Source organism: Punica granatum, chromosome 1 (genome assembly GCF_007655135.1).
Source record: "Punica granatum isolate Tunisia-2019 chromosome 1, ASM765513v2, whole genome shotgun sequence".
Classification (NCBI taxonomy): Eukaryota; Viridiplantae; Streptophyta; class Magnoliopsida; order Myrtales; family Lythraceae; genus Punica; species Punica granatum.
This window is the reverse complement of record NC_045127.1, coordinates 41,856,008-41,877,553: the sequence shown is the minus strand read 5'-3', so window position 1 is coordinate 41,877,553 and position 21,546 is coordinate 41,856,008. Positions and strand designations below refer to the sequence as shown.

The following is a 21,546-nucleotide window of genomic DNA, read 5'->3' as shown; positions in this document are numbered from 1 at the left end:
TTCTGGCGGAGCCTCTGAAAGATAGTGAACACTCAGCTAAACTTCAGTACGGCTTATCACCCACAGACAGATGGGCAGAAAAAGGTGGTTAATAGGTCTTTGGGTAATCTGTTGAGGGGTCTAGTAGGGGAGCATGTGAAGAGCTGAGACCAGAAGTTGAGTCAGACAGAGTTTGTGCACAATCACACTGTTAATCGCAGCACCAGTTTCAATCCCTTCCAAGTGATGTACTCCGTTACTCCCAGCGGTCCCCTTAATCTGTTACCTGTGCCGGATAAGACTTGGGTCCATGGAAAGGCGGCTGACTTCGTTCACGGGCTGTAAGAGATTCATGAGACCATGCAGAATAATTTGGAGAAAGCTACCATGAAATACAAGAATGTTGCTAACCGAAGGAGAAAGCACGTGGAGTTTGAAGTTAGCAATTTTGTTTGGGTTGTCCTTACCAAGGATCGATTTTCTACTGGTGACTACCACAAGTTCGCTGCTAGAAAGATTGGTACTATGGAGGTCGTTGAGAAGATCAATCCGAACGCCTATCGGCTTAAACTTTCCAGCCACATTCATACTACCGATGTGTTTAATGTGAAGTACCTGATTCCTTACACAGGTGATAGCTTAGACGATGACGATTCGAGAGCGAATTCTCTCCACCTAAGGGAGAATGATGTGGCATAAGACGTGGCAAATCGGTATCTGGAGAAAAACAGGTTCTGACGATCTTATTTCGAGAGAAACGACCTCATGAGATTTAAGGCGAATTCCATCATTTATGGCCTCAAACGGGTATTTTATTGTTATTTGAATGTTTTTACAATTTTAGAAAAGTTTATTTCTTTTTGTGCAATTTAGATTTTTTTAAACCATATTTGAGTTTTGTAAGTCCTAGGACTAAAGATAGTTGTTTTTTTTTATCAATTAATAAAAATTGAAGCTTTCGCGCTCTTTGCCCAATTCTTGGATTTGATTTGAGTTGGATGCCAATTTCCTAGGAATTTGAAGAATCAATAGGGATTAAAGGTCGTAGTTCCGGTATTCTGCGGAATCAACGATTCTGTGACAGGTTCTGTGCGTGTACGCTGCTTCACATACGGTAATTACTAATGTCAATGAATGTTAGCTAGATTATATTTGTGCATATAGTCCTTAGACCTAAGATGGAATGCCATCTCATGTACATGTGATTAAGATTTGCTACTGCTAATGTATTTATGCTTAGCATGAGTATTCGGTAGATAGTGGTTCTAGTTAGTTATACTTGGAGGTAAGTGTCCGATCAAGATAGGATTCACTAATCTGAGTAAACAGGGAAAAGGTCCTATGAAAGTTTATTTTGTTCTAGATCGAGAAATCTTCGGCCGGGGTAGATAGACTTAAATAGAAAGGAGTTTCTGTTCAAGTGCTGCAGATCTAAGAATGAAATCAAAGAGTCCATATAATCGGTTATAGAGTTTGGTATTTGTCGTAGCTCTAGCTAGATCGGAATCTTGTATTGAAGGGATTTAGTGCATGGCATATACGATCAGAGGTTTATCAGAATGTTTCAATTATACATTCGTCGCCATTTGGATTGTCACGATATGCTGCTAGGCATCACTCGTGAACTTTGGAACCAAGGGTATTTTGGAAATTATGCTTTTGGTCACATAAAGAGTTTCTGGTAATATCAAATGAGTTGATATTATAATCCCATTGCTAATTGGTGATGAACCTAGTAAGTCACACACATTGAGCGTGTCTAAACCGAGAAAATAATTAATTCTAATTAAGGAAATTAATTAGGAATTAATTATCGAACGGGGCTTGCAATCTGGTTGCAAGGGTGCTAGCACATCTTGAAGTTGAGTTCAATATCAAAGATAAATCTAATTAAGAAAATATGATAGTTTCGATATTTGGAGAGTTTTGTAAATAGATTGTCTATTAATGGAAACTCGTGTCAAGAACTTGTTTGATCTTTTTCTTTCTACAAGGGCAAGTCATTGGATGACTTAAATTGTGAGGACTCATTTGTGATTTATTAATTGATGAGAATTGATTAATAATTGCATTTTAGTCCATAGGGTAAAGATATATATAGATATGTTCTTATGATTAACCCCGGAAATCGCTCTATCGGTAAGACTCGATATTAGAGAGAAAGAGATAAGAGAGGCACGACTGAAAGCATTCAGCTCAACCACGCCCATTGCCCATTGCTGATTGAGAGTTCCTGGACTTTGGTTCGGCGTTTTCGTGTTGTTCTTGATGTCCTTGAATAGATCCTTTCATTCCGTGATGATTTCGTTCGAGATCGGTGACCTAGATTGAAGTGCACGGGTCAAGAGGAGCGTAAACTCGGTGGAGATGTGCTCGTGTGGACGAGCTAGAGATCGGACACTTGGACGGTTAGTTTGATCGACTCAAATCGACAAGATTAGTATAAAAGTCAAAACTTTTCTTGTGGATTCGATATGTGATGTTATCTATTTATTTAGAAGGTGATTCTTGTGTCAATATGTTATTTTGAGGTTTTTTATTAAATGAGCATGCGATAAAAAATTGATTTTTACTGTATTTAACTTTCCGCTGTGCACGTGCTCGGTTTTCTAACAGTGGTATCAGAGCTGCCCTTCTATTCGATTAGATACATGTTTTGGGCCTAATTTTGGAGGTTGATTGTGATTTATTGAAGTGTTTGATAAATCGACATTGAATCGGGCACGAGAAATCGTTTCTTATGACCTGCCCTAGACAATACAATTCGATTGATTGTCTTGGATGTAGGACAGCCGCTGGATGGCCTTCAAGGGCCAGGAACAACCACAATAGGTGGTTACTGGACGGCCACGGGGCGCTGGAGGAGGCTGCAAAGGTTGCAGCAATCGCTGGTGTCCTAGCAGCTGGTCCCGACTGGTTGCACGACTGGGTGCGCGACTAAGAGCGCGACTGGACGTGGCTGAGAAGCACGCAACTGGATATGGCTGTCCAGACCTGACGATGCAAATTTCGATATTTTCGGAAATAAGTTTTTCGAAACAATTAATTATCAAAATTGTTTTTCGTAAAATTTGATTTTATGAAATTGGATATTTGATATCCTATTCTAATGAGATTAGAAATTTGATATTTGATATCAAAAAGGATTTTGGAAGATACACTAGATATATGATATCTTGTATATTTTTCAAAATTGAAAATTATCTAATATGCGATATTTGGATATTTTGTAAAGAGTTATAAAATTGACACGAAATTTATTTTCCTTTTATGCTATTAGTTTCCTTTTATAAATTTCGAGCATGGTGTGTGATTATGGACTTTAGAAAATTTTTGCTTAATTCTTGTGGCTCTAGGATTAGGCTAATCAAAAGTCCATGATCATGCTTTTATCGATTCCGAGTACATATTTATGCATGTGATGTGTGAATACGGATAATGTACAAAGTGAAACCAAATAATGTGCATATTTGGACGGTTAGTTTGATCGACTCGAATCGACAAGGTTAGTATAAAAGTCGAAACTTTTTTTGTGGATTCGATATGCGATGTTATCTATTTATTTAGAAGGCGATTATTGTGTCAATATGTGATCTTGAGGTTTTTTATTAAACGACCACGCGACAAAAATTTAATTTTTACCATATTTAAACTTTCCGCTGCGCACGTACTCGATTTTCTAACCAGAACCACATTCAAATTCATCAATTGAAGTATAGTCAGAGAAGCATAATGCCATTCTCGTTTATCTATAGAGCCCTTATACCATAGATACATAGATAATGTTCATTTAGAGGCATGAAGGTGCTTTAGTTTCTTTTGTTGTTTTTCTTTTTTTCATCTGGGGTTGATTTCCCCCCTAATTCATGAGTTCCTACTTCGAGACGCGTTGGTAAGAATCTGAACTGTAAGAGAGTCTCCATTGTTCAGTAAAGTGTAGAGTTCGAGTCATGCCGAATCAGTGCTATCTCAGTTCATATATAAATCGAAATTGTGATTCTTTTCATTTGTGATTTTTCTTCTATGTTTTCCGGTCATCTCGTCAATGAATCATAGAACTTTAAAATATGTACTTCTTGCATGATAATCATAAAAAGTTCACACTTCTATTGTCATCCACTGTGTATGTATATCATGGAGATGATCATTGGAAATAAGATGTGAGATCCACTTCGAAAATTCGATATATTTGCAATCTTGGGGTATTGTAATTTTTGGAAAGTTATTTACCTGGCTAGCTTGGCCGATCATGTTCAATTGGATTAGTCGGGACCTAATTGAACTTTCGTATACCAGAGTTTACGAAAAAAAAAAAAAAACTGTAGGTACTGTTCTGATGAATTGCCTGCTTGTGTCTTTTTGTTGTTGTGGATTATGTCGATTGTTTAAGATTATTTCTGAAGTAAAACACCAATCTTTCTATTACCCATATTTGGACAAGCACCAACCTTTCATCAATGCTCAGAGAAGCAAGAAAGAGGAAATACATAACACGGAATGTAAACAACAAAAGAAAACTCGATCTTATTTGAACTATTACAACTGCTTTGAACTGGTAACCGATGGAAACCGATCATCAACTTACAGACATACTTCGATACGGTATTCGCTAGACAAAGAATCATCCGAAATTACGACAAACATTAATCATCAGTGAATGATTTGGGAGACATCAGTCAAAAGAATCATCAACCGAAGGAATGTACATCTAGCTATAGGTTTTCTAATTACTTTCCTCAAACAATCTTCCGCTTCGGCTGTGTCGACACGTGACGAGAATCAATCCCCGACATCCCATAAAGGCATAGACCCAATATCATAATCCAACTCCAACAGACTGCTCAGTGACTCAAAGTCGTACTCTCCTCCAACGAACAGTTCTTCCTCCCCCTGCCCCTCCCCCTCGATCATATCCAACAACGAAGGATCAACGACCACATTGCCACCGTCTCCACTCGAAATCTCAACAGCCGGGGGGCCAGCAGTAGCCCTACCCATCTCCAACATTCCCGAACAAGGATCCACAACGGTGCTGCCCCATGAAGCCTCGGACGGCGTAGGGGAAGTAGCCGGGGGGGCAGCAGTAGCCCTACCCATCTCCAACATGTCCGAGCAAGGATCCACGACGGTGCTGCCGCATGAACCCTCCGACGGCGTGGGGGCAGTAGCAGCGCCCCTCATCACCTCCAGTCTCTGGTCGACCTTCTCCATCAGAGTCTCCACACTCTTGATGTAGTCCTCGAGTTCTTCGGCTCCGAGGTCCTCCCCAAGGGGTTCCTCCCACCAGCGCCAGGCCTTCCCGTCGCGGACTGCCTCCTGCCGCTTCCTCTCCGCATCCAGCCTCGAGAGCGCCTCCCGGTCCTGTCTACCGTACTCGCTCAATTGCTCCTGATCAGGGGGAAGAGCACCCGGACCCGCGTCCTCGGAAGAGCAGGCCGACCCACAAAAGCGGCCGAGGACAGAGGCCGCGGAGGGGCTGCCGAACGCGAACGGGTTGCCGTGGGGGGGAGTAGGCAATAATTGCGATCTCCGCACCGCACAGCATGGAGAGTTCGCTAGCCTTGCGAAACAGGCCGCCTCGCCGCTTCGAGAAGGTGACCTCTCTCGCGAACTTATCCTCGATCTTCTTCAACTCCCTCTTTCTTTTTCCGGTAGGGGGGCCTCCGGCCACCAACATCTCCGGCCGCCGACATCTCAGCAACCGCGTCGCTGTCACGCTGAGATGGGGCGGAAGGAAGCGCGTGGAATTGGATCAAGACAGAGAATATATCAGATCGGTAGTCAGTTGGAGCCACTGTCCTCTTATTTCCGCCGACATCTTATTTATTGAAATCCCTCTTTTTCCTTTTCGGTCCTCTTATTTCCGTCTGTTTTCAATTGCACGCCCATAATTTCAACGAAGAATCACTTATGCCCCAAAGACATCGGCTGCCGCGTAACAACCAATTAATTTAATATTTTCCGAAATGCGACTTCATTCTATCTATACTATTCAAGTGGAAGAAGAAAAAAAGTTAATTCTTTTTTCCCGTGAACTTTATGAAATATAGTTATGTGTATCCAAAATTGTATAACATTCAGCTTTTAAGAATGTTAATCGTAGAATGACATATTGAACCAACAATCAATGGATGGGGAAAAAGTTGAAGTTTAATTAATGGGTAGGTTCATATATTTTCTCTAATAACCTGTGACACTATTTCTCCCATTGTTTATTTTGCTTCCTATTTATTATTTATTATTATCTTTATAAAATATCTAAAAACTATAATCATTTTTTGTATTTGTCGAATTTTTTTTATCATTTTTTATAGAGATTAGAAATTATTTTATTAATTAAAACAAAATTTTATTGATCAGAACCATATTCTACACCAGTGTTACGCGCAATGGAATACAAATTTTTAATCGATAGTATATAGAGATTTTAAAAATTCAAAAAATGCATAATTTAAAAATATATAATTTTCTTATGATTTTTTTCTTTTACTCAATCATTCAAAATAGGATTGAAATTTTTGTGGGTAAAACTTAAAATTTAAATATAAGGGAAAAGAAAAATAAGCAAGTTGAGATAGAATAAGTGACTGACTGAGAAAGAATTGGTGATTTGGATTGAAAGTGATGCTCTAGTTCTCGCTAATGCTATTTTGAACTCCCCGAATGTTCCCTGGGTTATTAAGAACCTTGTAATAGACGTTAGATAGCTACTTTCTTACTTCTCGGATTGGCGTTGTACATGGGTTCCTCAATCATCTAACCCTCATGCTCATAACATGTGTCAATTAGGCATTAGGTTGAATCTTCTCTCCCTTTGTATGTTTGAGGGTTACCCTTGTAACAATGCATGAATTTGTTAATGATATTGATTAGATGTTTACCCCAAAAAAAAAAAACAGAGAGAGAAAGAATAGGATTGAGTTGAGGTGAAAGAGGAACATGTCATATGTATGTGCAAATTTTAAGTGATTTTATAATTCTAACGTACATTTATTTTCCCATTTTACTTTCACTTAATATTCTAAAAGACACCGAGAATAATTAGATAAAACCAAGTATAAAATAACTTATTGGATACCAAATTTTTTTTCCCTTTATATAATAGTACATATTTATAAGTTAATTACTGAAATGGTGAGACGTAAGAGTGCCCAAGGAGAGAGAACAACGGAGAACCCGGAAGTCGGTTACCAAATATAATCCAAATTTACCAACCTATTTTTAATTTCTTCATAATTCCATGATAGTTAATTAGCCATATTATTTTGCAATAGAAAATATTGAAAAGAGAATGTTATATGCCCAACCCTTTTTAAATCCTTTTCAATTTTTTTGTATATAGAATATAAATATATAGATACTACTGGTAAAGAGTGGAAATCATGCACCTCGCCTATTAAATTTAACTTTGCTGTCCACAAAAAAAATTAGAAAAAGAATAACTTTGGTGTAAGGATATAAAATTGGAAAAAAAAATTTCAAATGAGAAAAAAAAATGGCATTTACATACGAAGGAAAGGTAAATGGCTCGACTTATGAATATAAATATTTAATGGCACCTTATCTCTACACTTTTAGTTTTACCCTTGGAACTTTTTCAAATAATTAGAAAGAAAAAAATATTTTGGTGACCGACTGATATATATTTTTAGACCAAATAAGACGGCCTTCACTTTCGTTTCTCCTTTTTTTCACTATTTAAAAGGGTCTTTGATTTGAGTATGATTAAATTACAGGAAATGTGTAAACTATTATATAAAAATTTCCACCTTCTCCAGGATTGTCGAATGAGATTTGAGATTGTTATTTCAATAAACATAGACTACATTTGGTTGCTTGTATTGGATAGAGTTTATGAGGAATATGGGATGGAAATTAAAATTCCTATGATATTTATGAACGCATTGCAAGACTTAGGATTGGGATAAGAAGAAAAACAACCAATATGCCCATAGTTTAACAATTCTCTTTATTTTAAAAATAATTTTGAAAACTTTTGAAATATAAAAAAGAAAAAAAAAAAAAGGATCAATCGAAGAACAAAGCTTATAGATGGGGGCGATAATTTCCAAATGCCAGCCACCATTGCCCCCAACAAGGTCATTAAACTGACTAGGGTCATCGACAACCTTGTCTGGGGTGGTGGGGGCTGACATCAGGCAACCACCGTCCCAAGCGAGGTGGATAGCGACCTCGCTCGGATAGTGGTGGTCGGCATCCAACCCTATTATCCCTCTTCTGGCTCTCCCTTTCCACAAACCTCTGAAGGTAATTCTTGTAAATCTTATTCATGGGTAACGACATCTCTATCTTTTTATCATAATCCGCACTTAATCTTCCTTTAGCTTGGATTAATTCCTTAATAATTGTATCCTCACAAATCCAAAATTAATGCTTATCCTATTATTATCAAACATGGATTTAGGATTTTAAAAATCCTATCCCACTCCGTATCCAAGCAACCAAACAAAGCCATATTAAATTATTAAAAATTTCAGTGATAATAAATGATTTTTATGGCAGAAATAAAATATACAGCCCCGATTATAATCTCGTTGCCCAGTGCAAAAATGAGAGTCCGAACTAACTATTGAGTGCCATAACTAAAGCCTTTTCCAATACCAAGGTTAATTTTTTTCTTTTCATTAAACTCTAGTTCATAATGGAATAAGCAGTCCTCGATTCTTTTACAGAAACAACCTTTAGATAGTACGGATTAGATCAAATGGGAAATATCAGATCAAATCGGAAATAAAGGTATGTGATACATAATGATCCATCTTGATTCGATATTTTTAGCCCGTATATCTTAATTAAGGACAGGAAAAGAAAGAATTGGTCTTATTTTTCCTACATCTTATTCTTACACCTTGGGATTCTTCCAAATGGATCGCTGCCTATTTTTCTTGTGGTTAGTCTTTCCGATTCTACTAGAAAAATAATATCCTCTAAGAACTTGTTAGAAGCGAATTTATTGAATCCTTTCTTTCATCATCGGTGTTGGGACAGAATCCCTTTTTGACACTGGTGCCTACTCTCACATTCTCGTCCGAGCAAATTTGTAGCTTGTAAGGAAAATGAATGCACTCCATCCATAATACCACCACAAACGAGATCAACAATGGCTGAAACACAGGAAGACAAAGATACCAAATCCCCTATTCGTTATAAATCCGAATAACTTCCATGTTGCCTAACATCAACATCAGAGTGTTACTAGGTAAGCACGCGAACGTCACTCGAAAACCTCAGGCGACAATACCCTAAACATAAAAAGGCGCGACTCCCACACTAAACTTCATAATATAACCCCGAAACCAGACACAAACCAAACAGAAACCACAGAGACAACACACCACTTTTATTCAGTTGTTTCACACGAGAAGGAAAGATAACATAGCAGAAGACTAGAAAGAGCTCCGATCGAATGCTTTTCTTTAGTCGGCGACTTTCCGAGTGTAGTTGCGATAGGGATGAACAGCCTCCTGGGACCGCCTGAGGAAGGCATCTCCAGGCTCTGCCCGCCAACCTCCAGCCTTCATCGGAGGCGGGGTGGTGCAGCTCCCTGCAGGCACCACCAACATTCATGTTCACGAACCTGTCAGCCACTTCTGCAACTCCTCGCCCAGCTACCCAGCCCTTGTTTATAGTTGCTGAAAATGAAGACAGTAAGGGAACATCACTACCTCATTTCCATTTAACTTAATTCTCATGCACTCATTCACGAATCTTCCTCTTAAGAGCAAAACACTAAACATTCCAAAGAGAACAGAGTACGTGTTCTATCAAGTGGAATTTTAATACACCGACGACGGAAAGTAAAACTTGTAATTCAAAAATTAGATAAGCATCTGCAACATGTAAAAGACAAATAGAAGAACAAGTGTAGGTAGAATATGAATCTTACTTGGGTCATTCCTTCCTGGAGGCTGGTACTTTTGCTGTCTATGGGTACTCCTTGTCTCCGTGTCTGTTACCATTAATCCATCCCCAGCAACACCATCTACAACGATCATAGATTTTAGCTCCTCTGTTTCTTAAATCAAGATTCAAAAATTCATGAACCTCTGTTTATGAAAATTATAAGCTCCTCTGTTTCTTATGATATATACACATATGTTTTTTGGATGTCTTATGATATATTCATATGTCTATGCTAAATAATTTACTCTAGTATATAGTTCATGTCAACTTTCGTAAAGCAAAGAACAGGGCACATACCAAAAAAAGCTTAAATCTTTTCTTATTCTTAAAAAATCATCATAAAGAGTTTTTCTGGCAATAACAGCAAGAATCATCTTTCAATCGAATCGGGTGGCTCTGAACAATTACAGTTAAGGGTCTCACAGAGCAAAAAGTCACACAATCATGGACACAGTCCAGAAATCTTCGAATCGGAGAAGGTCAATATGGAGAGATGGATTCGGCAAGGGAGTTCTTGGAATCTGCTGCACTCATTGCTTCTTCCAGCTCTTGTCGAGTGAGTAGCCTCGTCGAAGGAACAAACTTTACAGCCGAGGAATCTCGATTTGCTTCTGAATCTACAGATTTCAGCGAAAAATGGGTTCCCAATGCATTTACTGTTCTCTCAATGAATGTCAATCTTGACAGGTAGTCCTTCAAACACCATATGAATTCTGAATGTTGCCTAGCCTAAATTTATCAGCAAACGATAAAATATCACTCAATTATGCATCAAGAAGCTCTGATAGTTTAAAACGAAAAAAAAAAAACAAATTGCTATTTGCAAACATACCAGTCGATATTCAGGAGCTCGCTTAGGAAGTTTCAGATAAGACATGTTCCTAACCTCGTAATCCCACAAAAAAGAGGTGTGGTGAAGCCACCTGCGTTTCGTGATGGATTGAGCATTCCCCCCAAACTTGCGGTCACCAAACACATAATCTATAACCGGAGTGAGTTGATGTCTGAGCCACTTTGAAAGCATCCCCATGAAGATGAAAATACTACCAAGTAAAGATGCAAGGGTAATTATCAAATGGCATACCATTCTCACGAAGACGGAAATCACCAATTCCTCGGAACACCTGGTCATATATTAGGCTGCTCCACGACATGATTGGTCGAGGATAAGGCTGCAGCCCAGGAACCGCATCCTGGTTGCATATGAAAGTGACGAAGATGGTCCCTTGATCAACAATAACAGTCCCTCCCCCAGTGAATCTTCTGACAACTGGAATTTCATCATGCAATACCGGCTTAATCTCAAGGAGTTCAGCAGGTTTCCTATTACATAAATGAACAAACTTTTCTTGTCAAAAGACACTCTCTGTCCTTTTTTCCACCTTATATGTTGATGATAAATCTCAAAGACCCCACAACTGACTGCAAGCAGGTTACTGGTAACAAATCTGATCATCTTGTCATTCTATTAGGAATTGGCTTCTCGATCATCGATCCATTAAACCAGCTGAAACAATTTGATCAACTCCACGCTTGCTCATTAAGAATTCAGAATTCAGGTTCCTTGTTATAAACAATCTATTGCTCAAAGGAGATGAAGACAGTAACAAACTTTGAGCTCATAAACAACCGATGAAAATCACCATAACCAATCATTCATAATCTAAGATTTTGTCAGAGTAAGTGAAGTAATTTACCCAGAAACACCCATGACGATGGTCGGGTCATTCGTCCCATCATTTACGATGCACCAATTCTCCTTCGAGGTCCGGAAAAGTTCCTCCTCGAGATGCAGCTGCTGCAGGATAGGCAGCCCTTTGAACCTGACGAGATTCATCAATGGGAGCCCAACTTTTCGGGCTTCTAGAAAAGTACCCATTGCAAATATGATGTGAATTATAGCCCCTCTAACTCCCAATTAATCCATTTATTGGCAGTCAACTTCTCAATAGCTCTAGCAAAAGCTCCTCAGAAAGAACAAAAGTTCATCCCCCAGTAGCGGGCCCCCTTTGCAGCCGAGATAGAATGGAAGAACTCCCAGAGCTGCCTGCACAGTCGGTTGACATTAGAAAGACAACCCTTCAATTGGCTATGGTTGCCGAGCCAAAAGCCGATATCTTTTGAATTTTACGGTGAAGAGAAAATCACGATCTGAGCTGATGCTGTTTGTTTCTAACTAAACAGCATCCTGTAAGTCAAATTCACCGGCCAAGTTCCAATCTTTCCAACTGGGTAGAGAGAGAGATCATAGAGAAAGAAATAGCGCGTACCAGAGAGGCGGAATCAGCAATGGCGGATCATACACTCCGCCACAGAGAGAGAGAGAGAGAGAGAGAGAGAGAGAGAGGAGCATAGCATGAGCAGAGGAGGAAGAAGATGGCTTTGAAAGCAGAGTCCATCATAAAAAGTTGGATATGGCCTTTCTTTATTATTGGGTACCAAATCGCTGATTTTTTTTTTTTTTAGATGACGAGATTTCTTTGACTATTGACTGATTAATTATAGCTCGAATGTCAGTTTGATTTAGTAATGTTTATGGTTAGCGTTGGACTTGTTACTAATAGATCATGGATGATGTAATCCTGTGCCATAGTTTTGATGGGGACCAGGGGACGAGTATAATGTTTTGAAGCATGAAAGTTCTTATGCTTCCGTCAGTTACCTGTAAAATCTCGACCCAGCCTTTCACATCTCTAAATTTCATGCAATGGCTTGTGTCACCATACTCAGTTTACATTCTTAGGCTGCAGAAACCCGAATTACGCATGCCCGTTTGAATCTCTCTATGCTTTTCAAACTTCTCTTGTCAAAAGACAATCTCTCTGTCCCTTTTTCCACCTTATATGCTGATGATAAATCTCAACTACCCCACAACTGACTGCAAGCAGGCTACTGGTAACAAATCTGATCATCTTGTCATTCTATTAGGAATTGGCTTCTCGATCATCGATCCATTAAACCAGCCGAAACAATTTGATCAACTCCACGCTTGCTCATTAAGAATTCAGAATTCAGCTTCCTTGTTATAAACAATCTAATGCTCAAAGGAGACTAAAACAGTAACAAACTTTAAGCTCATAACCAACCGATACAAATCACCACAACCAATCATTCATAACCTAATATTTTTTCAGAGTAAGTGCAGTAATTTACCCAGAAACACCCATGACGACGGTCGGGTCATTCGTCGCATCGTTTTTGTATATATTTGTTTGATAGATTTACTCTCTGGTTTTTAGATTGTTACGAAACCTGTTTGGATATTTTCGTTTCAGCGCTGTAGTCCTTTTCTGCTCTTCGTTAGGCGTCTGAAAGTTCGGTTCAAAAAATTACAAGAGATCGGCACTCTTTCAACAGATACCCCAGACGGGGTTGCGCAAAGATATCCTGCTAAAGAATTGTGTGATGGACATAAACACTGAGATCTCGTCCATCATATGCGTTTAAGGCCGTTTCGCGGGGACAGCATTAAAAATCTCGACTTTTCTAAATTCAATCAAAACCATCACAAATCAAATTCAGAAGACCTAATCTCAACAGAGCGGCAGAACTACAGAATCTATATAGAGGAAAACGGTAAAACAGCGCATCCACGAATCGACAAATCATCGATCAGGATCAGCTTAATTCAGGCATCCAAAAGAAAAATCAAACACCAGATCATATGAACAACAGATCGAGCAGAAATCCTAAACCTAAATCTAGAACACTCCACCGCAACATCAACCCCAAAATCAAAGAAACCAACAATCCGACCTTTTACGATCAGATCCGATCCAAACCGCAATCGGACTCCGAACCCAGAGACCGGAAGCGGCCGGAAATCAAATCGGCGGCAGTCATCGAAACGTGAACAGATCGCGAGAGAAACAGCAGATAAGACATCAGGAGGAGGGAAAAGTGGGAGAAGGGTACTTGAGAGCCAAACGGCATATGAACCGTCGCCGAGGACGGAGAAAGGTAGAATCCAGAGCTCCCTCTTCCCCTCCCCGCAATTGACCGACCAGGAAGAAAATCCCCCAATTTCTTCTCCTCTTCCTTAAGCGAAAACCTAACCGAATAGATTAACGATCTAATCTTGATTCGATATTTTTAGCCCGTATATCTCAATTAAGATTCAGGACAAGGAAAGAAAGAAATGGTCTTATTTTTCCTACATCTTATTCTTACACCTTGGGATTCTTCCAAATGGATCAAATGCCTCTTTTTCTTGAGGTTAGCCTTTCCGATTCTACTAGAAAAATCATATCCATCCTCTTAAGAACTTGTTAGAAGCAAATTTATTGAATCCTTTCTATCATCATTGGTGTTGAGACAGAACCCCTTCTTGACACTGGCGCCTACTCTCAAATTCTCGTCCGAGCAAATTTGTAGCCTGTAAGGAAAATGAATGCACTCCATGCATAATACCACCATCAAATGAAATCAACGGCGGCTGAAACACAGGAACACAAAGATAAACAAATCTCTTATTCGTTATAAATCCAAATAACTCCCACGTTGCCTAACATCAACATCAGTGTTACTAGGTCAGCACGCAAACCTCACTTGAAAACCTCAGGCGACAATACCCTAAACATTAAAAGGACAATACCCTAAACATAAAAGGGCACGACTCCCACACTAAACTTCATAATATAACCCCGAAACCAGACACAAACCAAACAGAAACCACAGAGACGACACACCACTTTTATTCAGTCGTTTCACACGAGAAGGAAAAGATGACATAGCAGAAGACTAGAAAGAGCTCCGATCAAATGCTTTTCTTTAGCCGGCGACTTTCCGGCGAGAGGGATGAACAGCCTCCTGGGACCGCCTGAGGAAGGAATCTCCAGGCCCTGCCCGCCAACCTCCAGCCTTCATCGGAGGCGGGGGATGCATCTCCCTGCGGGCACCACCAACGCTCATGTTCGCGAACCTGTCAGCCACTTCTGCAACTCCTCGCCCAGCTACCCTGCCCTTGTTTATAGTTGCTGAAAATGAAGACAGTAAGGGAACATCACTACCTCATTTCCATTTAACTTAATTCTCATCCACACGTTCACAAATCTTCCTCTTTAAGAGCAAACACTAAACATTCCAAAGAGAACACAGTACGTGTTCTATCAAGTGTAATTTTAATACATAAAACGACGGAAAGTGAAACCTGTAATTCAAAAATCAGATAAGCATCTGCAACATGTAAGAGACAAATAGAAGAACTGTAGGTAGAACAAGAGAATCTTACTGGGGCCATTCCTTCCCGGAGGCTGGTACTTTTGCCGTCTATTGGAAGCGTATGTGGACCTCTGGTTCTTCTTTGCATCCTTTCAAAAGGAAGTCAGAATAAAGTCAATGCTACAAATCCAAAATAGAATGCAATACTCATCCAATAACATGTGCCGCTATATTCATATTTGCAAGTTGTGAATGAAAATGTGAGCATATATATATATATATATTTATATACACGCACACATTATGGCTTTCCTGCTCGTCAGTATCAAACGGGCCTTCCATAAAGGAACAAGAAGCAGACCAAAGGAAACAACAGGATAAACAATAGGCTACCACATAATTTTAAGGGTAAATTTCGACGACATCCCTTTCACAAATTAGCCACAGTAACCCTCCTTTTGCTGACGTGGCAATAAGAGAACATTTACTTTGCCACGTGAATACCATCTCATGGAACTGTACAAACCGACCTGTTACCTGATTTCTTTACCGGAACCATATGTGAACAGATTTAAAGGTTAAAAAAACAGTAGAAATCAGCGAAAGGAGGGATGGTGTGTAACTAAATTTGAAAGGAGGGGGGTGTCGCTAGCAATTTTACAAATTATAAGGGATGTCTTCGAAATTTACCCTAATTTTAAACTAAAAACAGTTCATAAAATATTGCAACTATTTTTCAGCTCCACAGCACAAGGATCTAAGTTTACTATGATTCAATCCAAATAAGAAAAAATTGTAACAGGAACAACTCGCAGTAAACAAACATGTGAAACAGAGTCATTAAACATAGCATCAGTCTCACCTCAGCAGCCATATTTAGTCTCCTCTGAACACCTGCAAAAAGCAGTTAATGGTATCAGACAAGCCTATCAAACATACAAGAAAACGCAATTCATAAAAAGTAGTAACATCACAATCCAACCCAAATTGTATATGATAGAATTTGAAATCAGAATCAATAAAATTTGTGACCATGTGCCCACTAATTCGCTCAAGCTAAACACATCTGAAAACCCAGGGAGCGTCTGCCCATTCAAAGCTAATGTATAGAAACTGTAACTAATCATTGAGATTTACAATAGAAATCTTCAGTGTTGTATGAAGGACATACTGCAGATTAGCAACACTCCTTCAAGAAAAGATTTTTGCCCAAAACAAGTACATGATTTGAATCCCATTTTTTACATTATATAGTCGGAATAGGCATATGGTGTTCACCAACCACTTGCGCCTAGCACCACAAGAAACATAATTAACTGCGTGGTACAACCTGTGTCAATAGCCTGTGACTTGAAAGATGACAGGTCACCAGCAGGCTTCGGGTTGGATACAACACCAGAATATCTCCTCACATTTTGCTGCTGCAGAGGTCCTCTTGCAACTGCACACAAGGCACCTTCTTCAAATTACACTGAAACTGGATTTACATACACCTTTCTCATGACAAATGTTCAAATAACCCTTGAATATTAGAAAAAGAGACGAACCAGGTGGAGGGGTCCTAGTAGGGGCTGCTCGGGGCCGAAGAGATGGAGGAACATAGAAGCAACTCTGCATATTTGAGAAAGCCGAGATTTGGAACATCTGAACTAACCACTAAACCACTTCGCAATGATTTTACAGCATAACGAAAATATTCACCTGAAAGAAAGGATGCTGAAGGGCTTCAGTTGCAGTGGGCCTCTTGCAGGGATCCCAAGAACATAGTGACTGCACAGTTCATCCAGAAATCATATGAGAAATCACGACAAATAGGCCAAAAAAAAAAATTTAAACAAGGTAGCCTGCTTGTCGTTCAAATATTCATACGTATAAAGAAGAAAATTCTGCAAGATTGAGCTTACCGTGATGAGGTTAATTGCTTCAGAACTTGCTGATGGTATTAGTGCAGAAAGAAGAACGCCAGCAGACTGAATCATGCATTTGAAGTCAAATCATATTTAGTAACCAGACATCGCAATGTACATGTAAAAATTAAGCAGTCTTATAGCCTAGATTCAAAACCTGTGGGAACTGGTAATTGATAGCATTTGCCAGACGAAGACCTTCAGCCCAAGACTCCTGAGTTGGAGTGCCTATCACGCTGCATATTTTATATATTTCATCTGCCTCACTGCATGCAGATCGTACAAGTCATTTCTCTGACAGGAATCTATTGTCGACATCTTAGGCATAGACATCATGATCAATAGTAAATAATCAAAGACTAATCAAGCATAGTGTTAGATAGTCCTGCACTAATATCATCAAAAAAGTTTCTCCAACCTGCTACCCGGAAAGAGCGGACGAAGTGTAAACATCTCCGCCATGATAGCACCCATAGCCCACATGTCTGGGATGAAATTGAAATAATGAGAATCAGTAGGTATACCATGTGTACAGCTCCACCGCAGCATGCCACTATCCAGAAAGACAGCAATAAACTACTTACCAACTTTAAAGTTGTATTGGTATGACTGAAGTAGTACTTCGGGGGCACGATACCTGGAAGGAGCACATTTTTTATCAAGACTATTTGAGTATGACAATATATTGACATAAAGCCAAAACATAAAGAATGAAGCAGACAGCGAGTATTATATAACCCACCAGCGTGTTGAGACATATTCCGTATATGGTGGCTGCGAATTCACTTCCCGAGCAAGCCCAAAATCAGCTATTTTTATTACTTCTTTTGACACCAGCAGGTTCTCTGTAACAAGAGCATAATTTGCAGCTGAGTGAACAATAAGGCAAGCATATACAAACTAGACTAAAAGAACATCTAGCACTCCAAGTAAAGATGGATGAAAATACATCTTTTAATTAATATATATGAATTAATTTCACTATTTAAGCCAAAGTTCAATGTATTCAATCAAGTTCCTTCACTCACAATTACGACTTTTAACCCCATTCAATATACACATAGGTTACATATAACATCTCCAATGTTAGAGTTGATCCCATAAGATTATTACCTGGCTTAAGGTCGCGATGAAAATATCCACGCTGATGCATGTAAGCAAGCCCCTGCAACACTTGAAAGCACCAGTTTCTGATTTCAGCTTCTGAGAAGAGTCTCTCTCTATCCTTTATGAGTTGGTATAAGTTGCATTCCTGAAATACAGAATCAGGTTGCTGAATCTTCAGTCTTCGTCCACAAAGATGTACACAAACCAATATCACCGAGGACTGAGAAAGCATACCATGTATTCAAACACAAAATATAAGATATCATTCTCCCTGATGACCTCCTTCAACTTCACAATATTTGGATGGTTCATCTTTCGCAGGGACTGCCATTTAAAAAGGAATTCGTCATGCCAATGTTATTTAAAAAAAAAGGAAACCAGAATTTTAAATAACAAACCCAAGCTTTCATACCTTAACTTCTCTCAGATTGATGCATTCCTCCCACGAATAAAATTTCTTCTTCATCTTTTTTATTGCAACCTAGTCAGAAAACGGGGAAAAGAATTATATCTAAAAACTCTTTTTCTCTCTTTTATCGGAACCTAATCAAGGAAAAAAGTGAGCGACAGGTAACAATTACCCAGCGGCAGTGAACTAATAAGATTTCACATCAAACTGATAATCATGGGCGAGTATAAGCATTACTTACAACTTCACCAGACAGCTTATTTATAGCTCGCCAAACGCTACCGAAGGTTCCATCACCAACTTCCTTGATTAACTTGTACCTGGAGAAGTCAAATCAATGATTACTGCCAGATCAATGTGCAATCATTTGTGCCAAAACTCAAGGAAACCGACTCACCTCTCCATTTTCAATAGAGCAATACGACACTTCAGCTGTTCACGATTGAGGCTCTTTCTTTATTCAAGACGAGAAAAAGGAGTAACAAAGAAGGGAGTAAGACATTCACAACTCTAGTAGACGCTATATGATATTAACAAGTTGCTGGTCCAGCAGAGTCCACCATTACGCCTCTACATAGCATTGCAGACTTGCGTCACCCAAAAGACTTTGGTGGTCGGGCTTCCCAGCTTTATTTGTCACTAAACTTGCAATTTGACAACCATAAAGCGGAATGCATTGTGGGAGAGAACAAGAACCACCAAACATGATGCCAAATAGTGAAACTGCCAAGTAACCTCCCCCAATACTGTTGGATGTGAGTTGAAGTCACCTAAGGAAACAGAGACTTGATAACAGCTACCTCATCTAAACTGCTTTAATATAAAGCTTCAATAAGTAGTATCTGGCCAATCAACCCAGTAGACACCATAACATATTGCGAAAGGAGTCTGCACACGTCCAATGGCCAGACTGGGAAAGTGCTCAGAAGTAGATGCAAGCCCTGTAGAAATGAAAGAGAAATAACAATAAATACTAACACTTCAAAAAATAGAACTTTACAAATGTGACATATTTATATTATACAAAGAAAATAAGCTGTTGTGTTTTTACCTTAAAAGATGATCTACTGAAGGTGTATGCTCAAAGCTGAACTGGAGATGTTAAAAACATGAAAGCTAATTAAAAACACTTCTTGTGATAATTGCAGTAATAACAGTAAGAGATCCACTTACTTCCACATATGCACTGAGAGACCTATTCTACTAGCAGCTTTCATTAGATCTCCTCTTCTGAGCATTTGAAATTGGTGAAAGCCGCGGAACACTAAGTGCAATTAACAAACAAACCCAGAAGAAAATCCCCAGGCACAAAGAACCGCCAATCAAGCACTTCCTGGAAAGAAATGACCGCAAACCGGTGGCAATTTGAGCAGTAGTGCAGTAGCTCCATATCTCAGAGAAAAAGATAAGTTCTTTAGATCCAAGTTCTATGCAACCTGCCAACAGAGAATAGTGATTCAGAAATAAGACAAAGAAGAGTTCCTGCTGGGTGCTAACAAGACATCCGAATTTCCATAAGAAAATGAAAATGAAAAAGCTGAGCTCTTCAACAATCCAGCTTTTATAATCAGAAATTAAGACATGACTTTTGTCATGGAAGAGTGAATCTAATGACTGCTTTGGCAAATCTGCTACTCCATAAGCGAGGTCAAGATAAAATTCCCAGATGCGAACAAGCTACAGGGCTAATGAGACATATCATTGACGTGAGCATGTGGGTAGTAGATCTATCCTCGCCAGAGCTAGAGGTGACTGGGAAAAATCTCGTCACAGAGATGCAAGAGATCAACACTGTTTCAACAGATACTCCAGATGGGTTTATCCTAGAGAAACATGCTCATTTTCTATTTGACCAAATTTATTTGCAAGAGATCGGCACTCTTTCAACAGATACCCCAGACGGGGTTGCGCAAAGATATCCTGCTAAAGAATTGTGTCATGGACATAAACACTGAGATCTCGTCCATCATATGAGTTGAAGGCCATTTCGCGGGGACAGCATTAAAAATCTCGACTTTTCTAAATTCAATCAAAACCTTCACAAATCAAATTCATAAGACCTAACCTCAACAGAGCGGCAGAACTACAGAATCTATATAGAGGAAAACGGTAAAACAGCGCATCCACGAATCGACAAATCATCGATCAGGATCAGCTTTATTCAGGCATCCAAAAGAAAAATCAAACACCAGATCATATGAACAACAGATCGAGCAGAAATCCTAAACCTAAATCTAGAACACTCCACCGCAACATCAACCCCAAAATCAAAGAAACCAACAATCCGACCTTTTACGATCAGATCCGATCCAAACCGCAATCGGACTCCGAACCCAGAGACCGGAAGCGGCCGGAAATCAAATCGGCGGCAGTCATCGAAACGTGAACAGATCGCGAGAGAAACAGCAGATAAGACATCAGGAGGAGGGAAAAGAGGGAGAAGGGTACTTGAGAGCCAAACGGCATATGAACCGTCGCCGAGGACGGAGAAAGGTAGAATCCAGAGCTCCCTCTTCCCCTTCCCGCAATTGACCGACCAGGAAGAAAATCCCCCAATTTCTTCTCCTCTTCCTTAAGCGAAAACCTAACCTCTGACCTGTCCGCTCGGACTTTCTCTCTCCTCCGCCGCTATTTATAGCCCTTCTCGCTCATTTAATTTACTCTTCTTCTTCTTTTTTTGCGGAGATAATAAATGCGAAGAATATAAAAACACCGAAATTTAATTTAATTAATTTTAAAAATTTAATGCGCCGACTCGGTCCTCGATACGGACGGTCCAGATCTAATGTTAGGTAGACCTCGGCCCACCTATCACGTGGCCGTTGGTACGCTGTTGGGTGGCGAACTATCAATCAACTATGTGACCTAAATTCTATCAAATATATATATATATGTGTGTGTGTGTGTGTGTGACCTAACTGAACCACTGCTTTCCTATCTGATCAAATCTGGGCCGTTGAATGATATCATGACATCGGCGGGACGTCTGATCCCCGATGGGAATCAAATCAAACCCGTTATCGGTGATTATTACGATTTAAATTAAATAAGTAAAGGAAC

At 39.5% G+C, this 21,546-nt stretch overlaps 2 protein-coding genes across 8 annotated transcripts; both read right to left on the bottom strand.

The window, feature by feature from the left end:
- Nucleotides 1-9,110: 9,110 nt before the first annotated feature.
- Nucleotides 9,111-14,070, bottom strand: LOC116192774 (lipoate-protein ligase LplJ-like). Of its 6 annotated transcripts, none has more exons than XM_031521413.1 (7): nt 12,566-13,045; nt 11,601-11,950; nt 10,988-11,226; nt 10,736-10,884; nt 10,327-10,632; nt 9,887-9,982; nt 9,111-9,632 (listed from the first exon to the last, which is right to left on the bottom strand). In XM_031521413.1, exons 2-5 carry the CDS (start codon nt 11,780-11,782, stop codon nt 10,384-10,386), a joined length of 819 nt encoding a protein of 272 aa, XP_031377273.1. In that variant the 5' UTR covers nt 11,783-11,950; nt 12,566-13,045; the 3' UTR covers nt 9,111-9,632; nt 9,887-9,982; nt 10,327-10,383. The 6 variants fall into 6 exon arrangements, with proteins under 6 accessions (XP_031377273.1, XP_031377272.1, XP_031377277.1 ...); XM_031521412.1 differs by lacking the exon at nt 12,566-13,045 and adding an exon at nt 12,174-12,559; XM_031521417.1 differs by lacking the exon at nt 12,566-13,045 and adding an exon at nt 12,174-12,559 and having other exon boundaries at nt 10,327-10,520.
- A 280-nt stretch (nt 14,071-14,350) lies between these two features.
- On the bottom strand, nt 14,351-21,114 carry LOC116192773 (cyclin-dependent kinase F-4). Of its 2 annotated transcripts, none has more exons than XM_031521411.1 (19): nt 20,776-21,114; nt 19,660-19,922; nt 19,538-19,578; nt 18,884-19,427; nt 18,728-18,806; nt 18,490-18,558; nt 18,312-18,401; nt 18,084-18,222; nt 17,713-17,815; nt 17,555-17,607; nt 17,389-17,455; nt 17,128-17,236; nt 16,968-17,033; nt 16,765-16,833; nt 16,611-16,674; nt 16,394-16,504; nt 15,926-15,957; nt 15,134-15,212; nt 14,351-14,879 (listed from the first exon to the last, which is right to left on the bottom strand). In XM_031521411.1, exons 4-19 carry the CDS (start codon nt 18,889-18,891, stop codon nt 14,674-14,676), a joined length of 1,344 nt encoding a protein of 447 aa, XP_031377271.1. In that variant the 5' UTR covers nt 18,892-19,427; nt 19,538-19,578; nt 19,660-19,922; nt 20,776-21,114; the 3' UTR covers nt 14,351-14,673. The 2 variants fall into 2 exon arrangements, with proteins under 2 accessions (XP_031377271.1, XP_031377270.1); XM_031521410.1 differs by having other exon boundaries at nt 20,935-21,114.
- Nucleotides 21,115-21,546: the final 432 nt, after the last annotated feature.